The sequence below is a fragment of the Anguilla anguilla genome, chromosome 12, assembly GCF_013347855.1.
Source record: "Anguilla anguilla isolate fAngAng1 chromosome 12, fAngAng1.pri, whole genome shotgun sequence".
In the NCBI taxonomy this organism is placed as follows: domain Eukaryota; kingdom Metazoa; phylum Chordata; class Actinopteri; order Anguilliformes; family Anguillidae; genus Anguilla; species Anguilla anguilla.
Window position 1 is genome coordinate 20,046,946 of NC_049212.1, and position 18,463 is coordinate 20,065,408.

General features: G+C 44.3%; 1 protein-coding gene across 2 annotated transcripts in view; it reads right to left on the reverse strand.

Annotated features, from left to right (window-relative positions):
* Positions 1–18,463, reverse strand: part of veph1 (ventricular zone expressed PH domain-containing 1) — a 66,292-nt gene that overhangs the window by 21,163 nt on the left and 26,666 nt on the right. For both annotated transcript variants that reach the window (XM_035383741.1, XM_035383739.1), the window contains exons 5-9: positions 12,361–12,524; positions 10,944–11,153; positions 4,879–5,099; positions 3,317–3,538; positions 2,693–3,072 (exon numbers count right to left, since the gene is read on the reverse strand). In XM_035383741.1, coding sequence (XP_035239632.1) covers positions 2,693–3,072; positions 3,317–3,538; positions 4,879–5,099; positions 10,944–11,153; positions 12,361–12,524 — 1,197 coding nt within the window. The remainder of the gene's footprint in view (positions 1–2,692; positions 3,073–3,316; positions 3,539–4,878; positions 5,100–10,943; positions 11,154–12,360; positions 12,525–18,463) is intronic.

The window sequence follows — 18,463 nt, forward strand, 5'->3', positions numbered from 1 at the left end:
TCACTCTCCAAATACTTACCGACTGCACTGTAAATCATCCAGGAGAAGCCTGGAAAACAGCAGCAGGCTGAAGAGCAGCATTCCATCCTGTGTGCCATAGATTTGTACTCACCCTTCCTACAACTCATGAAAAGTACAAACTCAGTGTGTAGGTGTGGCGCACAACTCTTTTTTCTGACACAAATTACACTTTAAATCTATGATTAAAGGCTTTACTGTCACAATAAATTTCCACCTCTCCATTGTTGTGTTGACCGAAAGGCCCTACTGGAGTCCAGGTGGCAGGATGTGTTCAGTAATTCCTCCTGTTCCTCCAATGTGCTGTTTTGCCAGTTTTTTCTCTCAGGGGGAACGTGATGGCGCTCCGTGCATTAAATCTCTCTCAGCCCGAGACTCCACTGTTTGTGCTTTCTCTCAGGGTGACCTCTGCACACTGAGCTGGAGGTGGAACTCACCGACCTCTCTAGCCTACAACAGACAGAGGGCATCCTCCATCCCCCCACACCGTCCCCAGCAGAGCTGTCAATCACAATGATTTCATCTCAGAACTGCCTGAGGGATTTTTACATGGATATTTGTGAGGTGGGACCATGTATTCCAATCCTGCTTGTGACAAACCCAGATACCAGTCATTGGCTCGTGCCTTTAAATCTCATATAATCTGCAACATATTTCCACTGCTAGTATTACATTTGAGCACTTTGTAGTGGTTTTTTTGAAGTGGAATTCAATTTTCACATTTTGTTGCCTCAGAACTAGAAATGACATGACACTCTTTGAAAAAGAATTCATATTTCTGATCTACACAGCATATATAAACAGTATATAAATAACCAATTAACAATAAACGTGTATGTCTTGATTGCATTCATTTGGATTCAGTTTATCAAGGTCACACAATTACTTGAATGGCATTCGTCTGTGTCCAATAATCTTACTTGACACAGATCATTTCAGAAAAATGAAACCCAACACATTTGTCCTAGGTCAGGCATTGAATTTCGAGCAAACATCGAACCAAGTCAATCATTAGAAAGTGAGTAGGCATATCAAGCCACCTGGACACAGAGATCAGTCTGTCTCCCACGTCTGAATAGCCGAGCAAAGACAACCACGGGGAGGATAACAGCAATTTAAAAGAGCTGCAGAATAATATGACCACAAATCAACAATAGCCTGGTTGTTCCACAAAGGGAAAACCCTTCTGATCTGATCTCTGTGATTTAAATTGATCAATCTCAAACCACCATGTTCCATGATAATTTGTGTGCACCAGAACTAATCTAGATTTTAGTTCAGGGATAGTCCAGGGTCTGACTACTTACGTAATCAACAATCAAGCATATTTAATTATGTATTTATTACATATAGGCTATACACATACATGTGTTGCACTTTAATATCAATGAAGGCCATATGTCTTCAATCACTGAACCTGCCACTCTGTTTTTTTTTTTTTTTTTTTGGGGGGGGGGGGGGGGGGGTGGGGTTCTGAAGTGCTGTACAAGAATATGACACTGCCATACCGTGATGAACCATCAGCTGTTGTGGATAACCTAATCCTAATCATACCCCCGATGATTCATTATGGACTACTGTCCAGACACCCACGACTCTCTCTAAATGTGTGTGCTGTATGTGGGACGGGGGGAGCAGAAAAGGGACATGCAACAGATGAGATGGGAAATATATACGAGTAGCACCCCCCCCACCCCCTTCAGGCCCCCAACCCCCCATCTTTCTTCCACCGGACAATGCTCATTTCCGTGGTAATGCCCAGCTGGTGTTTATCGAATTTACTGGACTTCAAGGGCACATAAGCTCCCAATGAGGCCTCATAGTGGCCTCTTTAAAGAGAGGGGGGGTCCCACCCTGCCTGACACCCCCTTAAAATAGTAAGTCTAAATATTTCCATTTCCAGATGTTTTCAATTTGAAATGACTCTGGGAAAAGATTTATGCTGAATGTGTGGTGAAAGCGTTTTTGAGGCAGAGATTCAGCATTATTTCTGGCCCTGCATGCGGACGTGTACAGCACTATATGTCGCTAGGGCCACTCAGAGACTACTCACAGCCCTGCACTCTGATTGGATATAACAGATGAAACTTGGCCACTGCTCAACTTTATCAAAAACTGTCTCCTAACATTAGAAATAGGGTCTTAGTTTTGACGGCCCCCATTAAAAAATGAATGTAAGTAAACTTCTTGATTGTATTTCAGTAATGAAAGATCTTGGCTATTGCAGAGTACAGGGGTTAGGGGAGAGTTTTGGTCCTGTCCATATGTTTATAATTAATTCTTCACACAGCTCCTGAAATGTACGCATTCTGTGCTGGGGATAGGAGAGGGACACTAATCATTACCATGTCATCAAACTGTCAAAAAAAAACGCACTTAATTTCACTGATGCAAATAACACCTTAAAGCTCCGATTAAAGACCTTAGAGTAAAACTGAAGCTATGATGTAAACCTAATGGATATCCCATTCAAATGTGAAACACAGACAGTAGTTGAGCTGGCTGTTTTGTGTATCTGTGGTGCAGTGTTCATCATATGAGGGGCTTCAAGTTGTACCCATTCAATTAAAAATAACCACAGTGAATTAATCACAAACCTCTTTCATTTCCAGCGTAAGCGATTTAGAGGCTAAATACTTATCAGATAGAACAGTAAACTGAAAAGGGCCACTACCTTCGATGACACACTGTTCTGGCACAGGGATGCGTTTGATGATGTCAGAGCAGAAAGCCTTGATCTTCTCCTCATTGTCCTTTAGGTGGACCCAGAGCTTGTCTCTCTCTCGCGGGTCGTCCTCCTCCGTCTGTCCCGGACCATCTGCGCAGGGGGCCTGCGGCGGATCCACAGGAGGGGCGGGGTCACAGGGGGGACTGGGACTCTCCTCGGGGGGCTCGTCTGGGAGGTCAGCTCCCTCAGCGTCCCTTCCACTTTCCGGGCTGGGCGACCCATCGGACAGGTACGCCTCTGGATTAAGCTCCGCCCCTTCGCCGTCCTGGCCGTTCTCCGAGTTGAAGGAACGGGACCGCACCGCGTGCAGTGCCAGGCTCTTTGACCTTGAGGGGTGGAGGCAGTGACTGTGATCAGTGGCTGTTTGTGTTTGTCTCCTGATTGTAAACAAGCTGAATTCACACATGGAGGCAGGCCACAGTACTGCCCCCACTGGAGAACATGGTACTGATCTCTTCCATAGCTTCCACAGTGTGAAGTATTAGCCCTGTTGCATGTAACATTATGACAGTAATGCGATTGCCTCTGTGAACACTGAGGTTTGATAAATGAGTGTGGTGATTGGCGCACCTGTTGAACCTCATCTCCCGGCGCTCTTCTCGGGCGGCCTGGCCCAGGCTGTGGCGTCGCTGTGGCCCGGGCGACCCGGCCTCGCTCTCCCTCTCGACCTCGCCCTCCTCACCCATCTTCTCCTCGAATGCCTGGATCTTCACCTGGAGCTTCTCATCCCCGTCGCTCGCACTTGACTCCAGGTCGCAAGGCTTTGGACACTGCTCCGTCTCGTCCTCTACCCTGAGGTGCACACACACAGACACACAGCTCATCACACCTTTGTGTCCTTTCTCCTATTGTCTGTACTGTAACAGTACTTTGAGTCAAACATTTTTCCAATGCTGCTAGGGCTGCAAACCCAGCATTATTGTACAAGCACAGCAGTACATGCTTCACCACGTTTCAAGAGCTTTCATCCTTATTCACTGAATACATTTACACACAGTCAACAATTGTGCTTTAATTCCTGAGCACCCCGATATGTTCACCTCAGAGAAAGACTGGAAGAGCACAGGGGTACAGGTAGGGAACTTTGCTGCGCACGTACTCTACACAGACACACAGGTGCATTGGAGTCTGAGGATCACACAGGTACACAGCCATGAGGTACAAAACAACACAGCACAGGTGTGTAGCCACAAAGAAACACAGGCACACAGTTACATAAGCACACGTTATAGGAGCGCAGGCGCAGAGACACACAGGAGCACAGACACACAGGTGCATGAGAGCACAGGCAGAAAGGCGGAAATCCAGACTGACGCAGACACAAAGGCAATAAAAAGGACAACGCAGCAGTGCAGAGATGAAGGAGCACAGGCAGGCACGTTGACATGAAGGAGGAATGCAACACCAGGGAACAATGGAGAAACCTCCGTGTGCAGCGCGAGACGAATCATACCGAAGAGACCCACTCGACTCGCTCCAGCGAACATATTTCAACAGAGCCTCGTCCCTCGAGTACGGCCAGCACAGGGGCACTTACTTAAACAACATCACCTCTGTTTTTTTCAGTTATTTTTTTTCTCTTGTAATTTTAATGACTCCTTCTTCTCTTCCCAAAGAGACCCCAAGCAAAGCTTTAGGATGTGTAGTGGACAAAATGTTCCAGCTGAACCGTCATGGAGTGAATGAGTGCCAATTTTAAAAGCAAGCCAGCAAAACATCTGAAAATAGAGCCTATGATATGGCTTACTGCATCGCTTTTCTGTTTTAAGCTGCATGTTCAGATTAAAACAGATTGATTACTGGGAATAAATTAATTCCATCAAATGTGTCATTGTTTAATATTTTCCACCACTGGGCTGAAACGAGGAGAGAGCCCTGTTTGTGAGACTTTTATAAAGTAGCTTCACCGTCCTCATAAAAACCATGCTGTACATTATACAGACTAACAGAGACTGTTCCAGAACATAACACACAAAATGTATTTTTCAAAAAAAGGGAGTTACAGAGAGGGAGGCAGAGCATAGTGAAGATCTCCCCAGATGTGTTAAAGTGATGTGTGCAGTAAATACCAGGGGGCAGGGCCTGAGTGCTGGACCGGTTTTGATTGACGGGCCGAGGCACGCGCGCGGTACCTGCTGGCTGCTGCAAGGTCGGCCTCCAGGCGGCGGCCCAGCAGCCGGGCGATGGCGGTGAAGCTGTTGCTCATGCGGTAGATGTCCTTCCCGCAGCCCCCCAGGATGGAGGAGAAGCGGTCGGTCAGCCCCCGGATCTCCAGCAGCAGAGTGTGGTGAATGCTGTGCTCCATGCTGGCCAGCAGAGATACCAAGTACACTAGGGAACTGTGGGCCTGCTCCTGGAGGTTGAAAGAGTATGTCACAAACCAGAGTCAGAGCAGCAGTGTGGGACAGTGGTCAGAGCAGCAGTGTGGAGCAGTGGTCAGAGCAGCAGTGTGGAGCAGTGGTCAGAGCAGCAGTGTGGAGCAGTGGTCAGAGCAGCAGTGTGGAGCAGTGGTCAGAGCAGCAGTGTGGGACAGTAGTCAGAGCAGCAGTGTGGGGCAGTGGTCAGTGCAGCAGTGTGGAGTAGTGGTCAGAGCAGCAGCAAGGATCAGTGGTCAGAGCAGCAGTGTGGAGCAGTGTGGTCTGGGAAGTCACACCCATACAACACAGCAGGAACCTAACAAATGAGACATTAATGTCTGAGTAAGCCCACCGCAACAGGACAACGGTGACAAAGAGCAGAGCGGCCTCCTCAATGTTAGAGCTAGACCGACAGTGCACCATGAGAGGGGGGGACAATTAGAAGGTCACGTGTTAATGTGCTCCTGAAAACACAAGGTATGCCGCAGTATTAGAGAGGAGTGTTTTGTCCAAATTTTCCTATGGTGATTAAAAAAATATATTTTTAAAAAACCCAATTTAAAATGTGTGGTTTGGCTTCAGGATATTCACATTATTCAGATGGTGCCAGCATCTCTTCAACCATGGCATCCACACTGTTGTCTCCACAAGGGTTTCCCAGGAAACTCCACATATTTGTTTGTGCTTTTGTGAATGAGAAACACACAGCAATTCACTCCCTTTTAATCCTACTGGGGTTTGACGCGTCAGTGTTTCGGTCATACGTTCCTCTGAAGACGCTGTCAGTAGCAGTGCGGTTAACCGCACCTAATAGGAGGCTTCAGCCTAATCCCTCTGGCAGCCTGACGTCAGGGGTTAAAGGCTGAGGAGAAATAGGCTCTACTTCTGCGTTATTTTCTTGTCTGTTCTCTGCCCCCTTCTACCCCCCAGCTGGAATGCTAGGGTAAATGACACCAGCTCCTGACAGGGATGAATATCCTCACATTAGTGAAACACAAACTAGCGCTGTTTCCATTTGAGCTGGCTCTGGAGTCCTGCGAAGAGTCAAGCTGCTTGCGGTTTGTCAGTGAGACACCTTTATGAGCAGTTTCCAGAGTTTCTTCAAGCGAGGGCTATATATTCAAGGAAATAAGAATGAGAGAATGAGAGAGAGAGAGAGAGAGACGCATCTGGAAATGCTTATAATACGTATAAAGTGGGGTCCAGGGTCCAGTGAACTCTTCTAATGCAGTTGTCTGTGCCAAGTCATCATTTAAACCAATGCTACACAGTTTCCTCTCCTGATATAAATCTGTACCCATCACGGGCTCACATTAGAACATCCAACATCCACAAATATCACAATATCATTTTTGCAATATTCTACATTTCTTCCACATAATTATGCAAAGATTCATGTCATTCCTCCAATTGCCCCACAAAGCAATAGACCTGCAATAGCTGGATATGAACCCAAGGCCATGTGGGTTCCTGTTAGTGCAGACAGCCAGTGCAGGCCTCACATTTACAAACCAGCTGATCCCCCCATCCCATTGAGCCCGGAAACAATAACCTCCTTCTCTCCCTCTCCCTCTCTTTCTTTTCCTTTGTCTCTTGTGAGCCCAGCGATGCATTGTTGCCAAGGAATAAACAATATCACCCAATGTGTCAGTGTTCCAACCAACAGTTTCAAAAGCATCCATCGGAAGCTGCTCTGACAAGCCAACAGATTACAGATCAGCTACAAACAAGGGGGTTCCATACACAGTGATGGACAGACCCAGGTCCGTGGGGGGAGCGAGCGGATTTGAGGGAACATTTGATAAAGAATAGTCATGTAGGGCCTGTTTATGCCTATTACTAAGGGAAGTGTGTCGTGCTCAAAATGAAATGGAGCCAGCACAACTACAATTTACATGAAGTTAAGTCCATTTCAGTTTTGTACAACCATGAGTTTGAACCCTCTGTGTCAATAGCCACTACAACACACCTCTGCCTAAATGTCAGATGTCCGACTATAATGTTACAACGTGCTGTAGCCATGTAAAGACAAAAGAAGCAAAGATTTCATGAGGTTGGATATGCTGAGCCAACTAGACATAGGTAACCCAGGTAGGTGACTAAGAAAGGTTTCAGGAACATCTTGGTATGTTTCTGCTCTAACGTGTACAAATAGGTGTTTTGTAATGTGCTTTGCTTCAGTTTGTGATCAGGCCAGCTGTGACCGGTCTTGTCCCAAAGGCAACCAATATTAATGCCCGACAAACCGTTGCCCGAACCGCCTCTCCCTCGCCTTCCTGGCGTCTTTCAACTGCCCCCTACCCTCTGTCACGCTACAGTACACTGCATTTCATCATTCTGATAGAATCAGGAAATAATAACAAATGTTCAGAGAGATGCCTCCACAGAGTTCTCCAGAGGAACTGCTTTTCAGTGCAGAGTGCCCCTTACGCTTGGCATCCTCTCTCCCTGGACACGGCTACCCCCCTGTACCCCCAGCGTCACCCCTGCACACACATCCAAACCCCCTCCATATGAAATCTGTACCACTACTGGTCCCCCAACGCATACTTTACAGATCGCCCTTCCTTTGCCAGATGCCTATTCCATAAAATCACGATTCATCTCCCTTGTTTTTCCAACAGAGCATCACCCCTGACACAGCCAGGATATGTTCTTCCTTTTCCACATTTTTCTGTCTCCCTGTATGCATGCTGTAAATTGTCAAACAGGAATGAATGATGTTTCTATGCATTTTTGGACATCTACCATAGATTTCACAATGGTCTGTATTCACCATCTCTTGGGAAGATGAAAACATTTTAACGTTGACCACAGTATACACCCCAGTCTGAGTTTTCAATTAGAATAAACTGTAAGTTACATCTGAAGCTCCAAAAGAAATCTGCAAATATATCAGTAGGCAGTGCCTGTAGCTATGGTAAATTTATTAAATCACACTTCAAAACCAACCCCATATGTTCTCACTTCCCTTTTTAATTATTAGGTGTTGAATGATGTATTTTCTGGTCTCAGGCCATTATAGTGCTGGGCCAATCTCAACATCTCATCAACCTCTTGGCATTTAGAGATTTTTCCCAACTGCACCACATAGCTCTATTCATTTCCTGCTTTTCAAGGGGACACCGCAACAGGGAGTAATTTGAGGAAGACTCTAATCAGATGATAATTGAATTATTGGTTCTACTAACATCCCTATATTTTTCTGAAATACAAGATACTCCACTGAGAAGTGCACCCCATGACTGAATCTAGGGATTCCTATGCTTGAGAGGCACTGATCCATTCCGATGGCTATGCTCTAACTAACAGAATCTAATCTGGGACTGCAGTCACATTCAGACACATCTTTATTTTGAATGTAAAAAGACCACAAAGGTGAAGGGAAACACAGGGCTTACTGAACCTGGTCAGGGTTACCTATTTTTCAAACTAAAAATCAAACCCTCAGCCCTGCCATTCCATTAGTCCTAGAATTGTAAAAATACACCAATGTATCTCCTTATGCTTGACATTTTTTGCCTCTAGGATCCATAGGGTCCGGCTACAACTTTTGACTGCCACTTTAAAGTTATTTTTAAAAATAAAGGCAATTTTGACAATTCTAGGACTAACTGGGATGGCTGGGCTGAGGGTTTGATTTTGGGAACTGATCATAGTGCCCCATAATTGCCACCTCATGCCATGGCCTGTAATATTTATGAGCCAAAATGGACAAAAAGTTTGACCGATGTCTAACCCAGTTAATAGGGGAGAATAATAATAATATGAATTTCTGTAAATACAACAGGTTTCCCCTGCTTCACAGTGCAACCCTAACAAGGAATGCGGTGATACAGGCAAGGGTCCAAAATATGCAATGTCCCTCCCCCCTTGGGAGGTTGAACAATTTTGCTTGTCACTCTCAATCACCTCAAATTTCTGATCGAAACGTGTTGGTGCCATGGAATATTCTGCCAGTATATGTGCTGAATGTTTGTAGGAAAACAAAAGAGATTGACTGCAACAGAACTGCTGTAAAAAATAACCTCATTTTTGTTTTGCTTTCCCCCTTTTTTCCAAATTGTCATCCCACTGGGTCCTGAAAATCTTCACACAGCATTTGCATTTGGCACGCAATGACTTTCTTTAACAAGTCATACCAGTCCCATAAATGGCAGTTGCACACATCCACAGAATATGACATGCTTCCCTTTGCATGGAGCCATTCCTTCAAAATTTTGGAAAGGTATCAAAATCACCACCAAAAGATTTTTTTTCCTTATGCAGCTTTATGCAAAAAGCTTCAGCCATTATGTACTTGTTTATCCTCTGAGATATCTGTGTCTACTTCAGTAAATCATTAAAGATAATTCAGATTGTGACCTACAGTTTTTTTTCAACGTGAATATGTTTACATCACTAAATCATTAGATTTATATCCTACTCACAAAGCATGATGTAACATTTATTGCTTTTCTCCAAAATGAATCATAATCCTGCTTACACCATACATTTCTTGCATAAGAGGCCTCAGCAGGCAGAAGCAAATTAATGCAGCTGTAATGTAAGACAAACAGTGAGATGCAAAGAGTCAAGGAGGCTCACCACTAGCGGTTTACATTAGATTTCTTCAAAGAACTTGATGGGTGAATTCGGAGGGGGGGTTAGTAAGAATATAAAAGCAAAAAAGCACAAGATAAAAGCATGTTTTGAACTGTTACCAGGCACGGCTCTAGCAGGGGGAGGGGCTTAGGAGTAGTATGTAGATAACACATACTTTAAACCCATTGCTATGGCAATTACTTTCGAAAAAAAAAAGATTTATGATTTTCAAAGAATATAATGAGCAGTGAACTGAAATAGAGTGGTGCATCTTAAGCTGCCTTCACACAGCTGTTTTGGTAACCATCAAAAACACAAATCTCATTGCTCATTGTCAATAAGAGCAATGCATTGGGATGGAGATCAGCAAACTATCATCACTAAAAACAATGCTCTGTTGACCGGTTCACCTTCACCTGTGTTGAAATTGGTATTTGTTGGGAATTGTTTCAGTTATTTGCATTTTACAACAAGGTGGAAAAAACCTCCTTGTTAGTGCGACCACTCACCTACATTTTTCTTAGGTATTTTCCAGATGCTCTTGCCCAAAGCAACTGACAAAAGCACAAATACCAGAGATGATACCAAGTTATCAGTGCCACTACCAAAAGTAGTATTTTATTACAAAACCTACAACATGGCATTACATGCCATTATAGATGGAAGAGAGAGATTCAATATGTACGCATTAAATAGCAAACTGGTTTGAGTGTGTAGGGTTAAATGTAGCGTAAGTGTACTCCACCCAGAATAAATGCTCAGAGTTTATGGTTTGTTGAACCAAGATGCAGCATCAACCGATGGAAGACTGATGAGACTGTTCTGACAGCAGTAGGCTAATTCCTTCATTGGAGGATTAGAATAGAGAGAAGATATGACCAAAAGGAAGGACCCTTCCGGGAAGGGATGACAAGGGGACCTGAAGGTTTGATAATAGATTTCAGGTAGGAGTGCAGGTCCTCTTGCTAGTCTGTATTATTCAGACCACGACTTGCAACCAGTGGAAGGAGATGAGGACAGGTATGGTGTGCCATGCAATCGTGATGGAAAGACCTTTGAGGGGAAAGGATGTCACTGGCAGGTAGAATAACTAAATTTTAGACTAATCACCCAATAGATCAAGTAGAATCAAGACAGAAAACATGGATGCTGCTTGACTGAGCACTTTCAGTATGCTGAGAGGCTGGAATTGAATGCAGATAGGGTCAAGAAGGTTGTTTTGAGATAGGTAATGTGTCAGATGATTGGATACTCACCTCACTGGTCAGTCCCACAGCTCCATGGATCTTGGCGACGTGGCCTAGGAGGGCAGGAAACTGCTGTCCGACCTCTCTCAGGGTGGGCAGGAAGTTGGAGACGGAGGCTGGGCAAGCCAGGGAAACGTCCACCAGCACGGTCAGCACCGCGTCATTGAGCACAGGGTCGCTGAGGTACCCCACCAAAGAGGGCACTAGTGAGCTCAGTGCCTGCAGGGGGAGATCACATTACAGACTGTTTTAGCTGAACATGCGCTCTTATCCTGTTTACATCTGAATCATTACACACCTAAACAGCTGGATGTTTACTAGTGCAGATGTTGCTCAAGGGCTACAACAGCAGCACCCCTTGCCCAAATTCAGGGTTCAAACCGGTTCCACTGTGACATCATTCAGCAGTTCAGGCCCTTAGGGGAAGGGTAGAAGGATAGGAAGAAGGGAAATCAAAAAAGATTAGGGAAGAAGAACAGGTAATAGCAGGAAATAGACAGTAAAGAAGATGAAATGGGTAAAAGTTAACAACTCTAACATAAAAGAGCTGGAAGTGAACGACGGCCGCACAATGCTAGGGGCCTTTTATCTGCGAACATCTGAGAACTGAACTGGATGGTTCATAGAATGTAAAAGAGTAAAAAAAGATAAAAACTCTTATTACAGAAAAAACTGATTTTGCTTTCTGAACAGTTCTGTCCATTCTACCACAGTACTCTGAGGACAAACTAATTCTGGAGCCCGATTGGCCCAGTTCGGGCCCTCTGTGCTCTAATTGGCCACATCTGAATCGCCCACTCCAACCTGACACTGCATATCGTTTCTCTGAAGTCTCATTTGGAAGCAGCAGTGTAAGAATCAGTGTTGTCACTTCATCTGAGACCCCCGTTTTCAAGTTACAGTTTCTGCAGGCAGTTATAAAGGAGGAAGTGATATCACACGGCTCTGTGTCTACCATAAAATGCTTACCTGGTCCCCCAATAAGAATTGGCCTCCACCTGCTGCAGATGACCCTTCGTCAAATTACAGATTACAGATCTCATATGACTACTCCTCTTTGAAGCTGTTGTTAATACAGAGCAATGACGTTGCTGTGTATGTGGAAGTTCCGATTTTCAGACTTCTAAAGTGAGCTCAAGAAAAAAGATTGCCGTTGAAATTTCAGCGGTTAAACTCAAGACTGCGCACATTTTTGGCCTACCGCTGACGAGCCAGATTGGAATGAGGGTGGAATTACGACGGCATTGCGCTTTAATTATTTACAGCAATGCACTACATAGCCGCTCCAACTGGAACAGTGACACAACTCATTAGGGCTTTCCCTCAGTCCCCCTGGACACGAGCGGGGCTCGCGAATACACAAACCGGGAATTTCCACTTTGCGCCGCTCTTACGTAAACCGCCGTCGCACGCCCGCATCGCTCACCAGGGGGTGTTGCTTGGCGACCATCTGAAGCAGTCTGAGAAGGTGCTGCTGCTCTGGCTGCTCAAGCTGTGACATCATGGCGGTCAATTCCCCGATGTGGAGGTGGATGGCTTCTGGCTGCTTCTTGTACACGGAGGGAAGGACCCGCAGGAGCATGTGGTTCCCTGTAGGAGGTAGTGGTGCAGGGAAAGACACATCTACATCAGGGGGTTTCAACCCTTTCGGATCCAGGGACCCCCACCCAGACTCAAAGGCATTTAAAAAAAAAAAATGTAATTTTATATTTAAAAATATTTTACAAAGTCTATATATAGTAATTGCATATTAAGACTGGCCAGGGACTCCCTATAGTACCTTCAAGTATCCCCAGTTGGAAAGCCAGGATCTAGAAAATACAGAAAAACCTCCCCTTCAATTTGTATGGACATAGGGATAACTTGAACACAGGAAACTGCTCTGATCAGTGGCAGTATGGTGCAATGATTATGGAAGTAAGTATCCATCCATTTACTAACATGCCTGGACAGTGGCCTATGTATGAAGGCCTCTTGTAAAGAACTGAACCGGCCCAGTGATAGTACTTCCATGGATTTGTATTACTGCTGCGTATCACTAGCATGTAACCACCTGACTCAAATACTTTATGGTATTCTTACGGAATTCAATTTATGGCATTGGATTAATTTAGCATTAAATTTATTGTGCCAATCTGATCACCCAATCCGCAATCTGCTTTTGAGGCTTCTGTATCACTGGTTAAAAAAAAATCAGTTAATATCCATGTGGTTACCCATGTGGCTCAGTCATTCCCTCATAGTACAAACATGAAAAAAATGTGAAAATGGAAACATGATAAGCTTAAGAATATTATGACTACTAAGTCAACTAACAGCACACACGTCTAGCAAGTCTGTTGTGCAATGTGGATGTGATTTCGAGCAGATTCACTCGGGGAGTAAACAATCCTTCATTTCGTGCAGAATTAAGTGTTTTTTCCCCCCTCTTAATCAAGACTTGATGCTTTTATTGATGTTGTTTCCTTTTCTTTCATTGATTTATATATTTATTTTGTTAAATGTCAAACTATCTCATCTGCCTGGCACATGGGTCCTGCTCTGAATAGAACAGGGCTCAGAAAGCAGGTCTCCTACCCATGCCGATATCCCAGCATGCAATGCATCAATGAACAACTATAGTTACAGGTCACCTGGAAGCAATCCCGCACTTTCAAAGGGGGGATCACGTCGTATGAAATGACGCGATTTGCAGGTCGAGGCAAACTATCTTCTCCACCAAACACTTGCGAGAAAGAAAAGATGGAAACTACCGCCGCGAGAAACATCAAGCCCACGTGCAAACAGGAAATCCTACTCATCTCCCAGGGTGCCTGTGTTGTGCTGGGCCAGTGGGGATTACTCACGGAGACCAATGAGCCAGGGGACCTATCGGATCCCTTGTCTGTGCAGTGAATAATCTTAAATGAGTTCTGTAAAAAATGCCCTGGACCACTGGCGTCAGGTCCCGATATATGACGGCACGTCAGGGGAGGGGTAACGCTGGGTTCACAGGGAGATACTATATGCACTGTGTCAAGGGGGTGTGACTCACCAGCAAATATTATAAGATTTACAATACAATATGCGCTGCCTTGAGTGAGCTGATGCGATCAGGTCAGTTCAACCAAAGGCTCAGACTGCTGGACAGTAGCTGAACCTCACATGATTATGTACTAATATGTCTTTCACTGACAATGGCTCCAGCTGCTGTGTGATCTGTGCGCACTGGAGTGTAAGGTAAGCTATCCCACTATATCTCCTGTACTGCCCGTACCAGGAAATGACTTATATTACACAGAGATCCCATTAATCCTGCCTGAGACCCATCCAACTGACAGCAGAAATGCTGAAGAAGCAATGAGAACCACCCCAAGACGCCCACCTATGTTCACAATGGTTTAGGGCACCAAACATTTTCGGTAAACTGTTAGATTGGATTGGCATTTTAAAATAAGAGTTAAGTTTAGTTGATCAAACATGACAAATGCCACCCCTTCCCCCTTCAAATAAGATCTGCAGGTCCCGTTGGGGGGTGACATCACAGCACAGTCTCACTGCCGCCATGGCGACAGACTGCTCTCACAGCGACCTGACTGGCTGACCTGACCGGCTGACCTAACGCTTACAGCGAAAACATTGAAAACCAAACAAAACAACAAATACAGTGCGCCGCCATCCGTCACCTTTTCCATCCCCCCCAGCTGCGGGAAATCGCACCAGTGAATTATTAACGCCCCTTTCATGTCATGATATGACCTCGGTCACCTTCGCGCATGCACACTCAAACAAACACTGCCTAAAGATATTCATTAAATTAATCAGAGGCCAGTTGCCCTTCCACATGGCACGTCTATGCATTTTTGCGTGTATACACATGGGAGGAGGTTGTTTGTGTGTGTATGTCTCAACATGTGTACATGTTGTTGAGAGAAGGATGTGTTTGTGTTGGTATGTGTGCACGTGTGTGAGTGTGTGTGTGCGTGTGCACGTGTGTCACTGTGTGAAGGGAAGACAGAGGGGGACTCAGAGGTTTGAGTGGTGGAATGCAGAGGGCAGGAGCCCGTGGTCTTCAGACAGAAGGACTCACTGCCAGATTTATGACTCGGCGCACCGTCCTCGTTTCAGCGACTCGCTCCACGTGCCTGGCGAGAAGCTAGCTCATGAAAACTCACAGCAGCCATCTCACTTTCACATGGACATTTCACCGAAACACCGGAGCGTAACGGGATGACAGCCACACAAATGAAGCCCTCCCCTTCGGAGAGGAACCTGCGCATCAGCATTATTCGCAGCCTGGAGAGTATTGTGTTCTCTGAGCTTTTTACTGCTGTAATACTGAGCCGAGAGCTGAGGCCACACCCCTGACATTGGCCCGAGGGCTGGTCGTGATGGGAGCATTTAACAAGCGTCTGTTCCCTCTAACAGCTATACAGGAAAAACTTTTATTGCAGTTGGAAAAAATTCTTTACACTTGTAGCGCATGCAGAGTGAGTTGTATAGGATAGATTTACAGCGATATTAGAACAAGCAACCAGACTCACCTACACTAGCCAGACATCAAAAACTATTCATCAAAAACACATCAAAAACTATATACAACCATGTGTGTGTGTGTATGTGTAATTTTTTATGTAAATATACAGTAAGCTCCATAATATTTGGGACAATTTTACATTTGTAATCTAGCAATTCACATGTAGAAGTTACAAGGCTTTTTATACATAGCACCCCCCCCCCCCCCCCCCCCCCGATTTCAGGGCAAGGTAATGCTTGGGTCAAATGGCTTGGCAGGTGTTTCTTCCTTAGTTAAGATATAACACAGCTATTCACATCTAGTCTTGATTCTAGGCTTTTGATTGGCTTTGGAGTCTGTTATTGGCATTTGTCAATATGAGGAAGCCATTCTGAGACATAAGAAGAAGAAAAAAACAGTCACATAGGCCAAAAATTAGACATAATTAAATATAAAAAAATTAAATCAATTGTTTGGAACATAATTAAGGACAGAGCACTGGTGAGCTCAGTAATCACACGGGGCCTGGTAGGCCAAGAAAGACCTCTACAGTTGATGATCACTATATTGAAGAAATATCCTCAAACACCTGTCCAGCAGATTCGAAACACACTTCACAAGGAAGGTGTGTATGTGTCACACTAGTTAGCCGCAAAATCAGGATGGCCAGGTTACAGTTTGCTAAGAATTACCTAAAAGAGCCTGCAGTCTTCTGGAAAAAGCTCTTGTGGACAGATGAGACCAAGATGTATTAGAGTGGTGGCAAGAGCAAATTTTGAAGGTCAAAATGAACTTCCCAAGATCCAAAGAACCCCCCCATTTATGAAACATCATGGTAGGGGCATTATGGTTAGGCATGTATGGCTGCCACAGGTACTGGCTCACTTCATCTTCATTGATCATGTACCTGCTGATAGCAGCAGCAGAATGAATTCTGAAGTGCACATCAGTTCAAGTTCAATCAAATGCATACAAACTCACTGGCTCCAAATGACTCCAAACATCAAGACAATGATCCCAAATATACTGCTAAAGCAACAAAGGCAAAAACAGGAAAATTCTTGGTTGGCCAAGTCATTCACCTGATCTGAATCCAATCGAACATGCATTTCGTATGCTGAAGAGAAAACCTAAGGCTACTAGGCCCTGAAACAACCAGCTGAAGATGGATGCAGTACAGGCCTGGCAGGGCATCACCAGAGAAGATACTCAGCACCTGGTGATATCTATGGGTCACAGACTTTATTCAGTCATTGCAGGAAAGGACTAAACATGACTTCTTTAATCTGCATAACATTAATCTGTCCCAAACATTATCAGGTGCCGTAATGGTAAAACCAACTCCACATGGTAAAACCAGTGTATGTAAATATACCCTTAAATCAAAGCTGAGAATGTGAGCTTTAACCACATTTAAAAGAATTGTGGCATGCAGAACTAAATAATGTCTTTGTCCCAAACGTTATGGAGCTCACTGAACATATGGAAATCAAAAAGATGTGCACTAGTCACTCTCCACTATTGGGAAATTTTGAAAATGTTACAGGATATGCTTTCTGGTTGTTGAATGACCTCTTAAAATAACACTTAAAATTTGATACCGACACCAGTTCAGTGAGACTGATCCCCACAGGACCTGCCTTATGGAAACTGGATGTAAAACATAAAACTGCAGTGACAGGACTTACCCTGAGACTGCTGCACATGTAATCACCTTATTTATGGGAAGTTGCATAAGTCGAAAATGCACAAATTGGAGGAAAGATATAATTGTACTAACGATGTAATTACATCCAGTGTACACAAGCCATTTGAACTTGTTTCTTTTACACTCCCCTTATTTTGTTCAAAAATGTATGAATCACATCTCTTAACAACAGGCTGCAGAAAGGATGCATTCTAAACTGGCAGTCTGTTATGGGTAATGATGACAGTATCCAGAAGCCTGGCACACTGTTGTTGTACCACAGAACACCAGGTGATTTTGCTTTGTCAGCGACAATAAAAATTCAGCCTGTAACCAGCCTGTACACAATGTAAATTATGTAAAAATGTGCAATAATGATGGCATGTACAGAACTCCCAATAATTTTTTTCCAGAAAGTCAAGCAAGCACATTCAGATTTTTAGGTTTTTATAGGTTTTTGCAACAATGAATTTCCAATGACGACATTGAAGCATTTCCCAGTATAGTACTCCTTAACTGAAAAATAAGAGCTCTGGTGCAATGCGGCTATGTCATCAACTGAATTTCAAAACCTCCCAGAAGAGCCAAACTGCTGAGTCATGAAATGAGTGCTCACAGAGCAGTGAGGTACAACTTCCTGAGAGTAGTACAGTACAGACATTTTGAGCAGCCACAAGCATTTCCACAATGCTTCTACAATACCAAAATGACTTTACAGGCCAAAACCTAGCCATGTAATATGAACTCATTTATCTGAAACTAAAGTATCTTGGCAAATAAACCAAAGAACTCCACCATTAAACCAGCCTCAGATCCTCATATTTCCATTTTCATGACACTTTGGCACCATGCTGGGGAAAAAAATAAGCTTACAGTAAATAGCTCAGAGCCCATTTAAAGTGATAAACGCACTCTCTATATTGACTGCAACTGGAGAGAGCACACCTCAAAACTGCAGTGTCAGCAAGAACAAAGTTTTACCAATAGCGGTCGAGGAAAATAGTCACAGGCACTAAGTAATCAATTTTGTCAGTGAGGAATTGTTCTATCTCACCTGAATGGAAAATAATGCTTTACCACTGGTCAGATTCCAGTCCATGTCTGCTTGTTTTCTCACTTAAATTCCTTACAAACCTACTGGACCATCAGAGGCTGAGAGGGCATCCATAAGTCTTCTATCATTGCAGAAAAAACAATCGTATTGTTGTATTTGGTAAAGCTAAGTAAAGTAGAAGTAGCCTGGCTTCTTTGGGTGTTTTAGGGTGGATGTCCGTGCTTGGTGACTCTGCTGTTTATTTGTCATGACGGCAGGAGCCTCTTCCTGTCCCCCACAGCTGTGTTTACCTC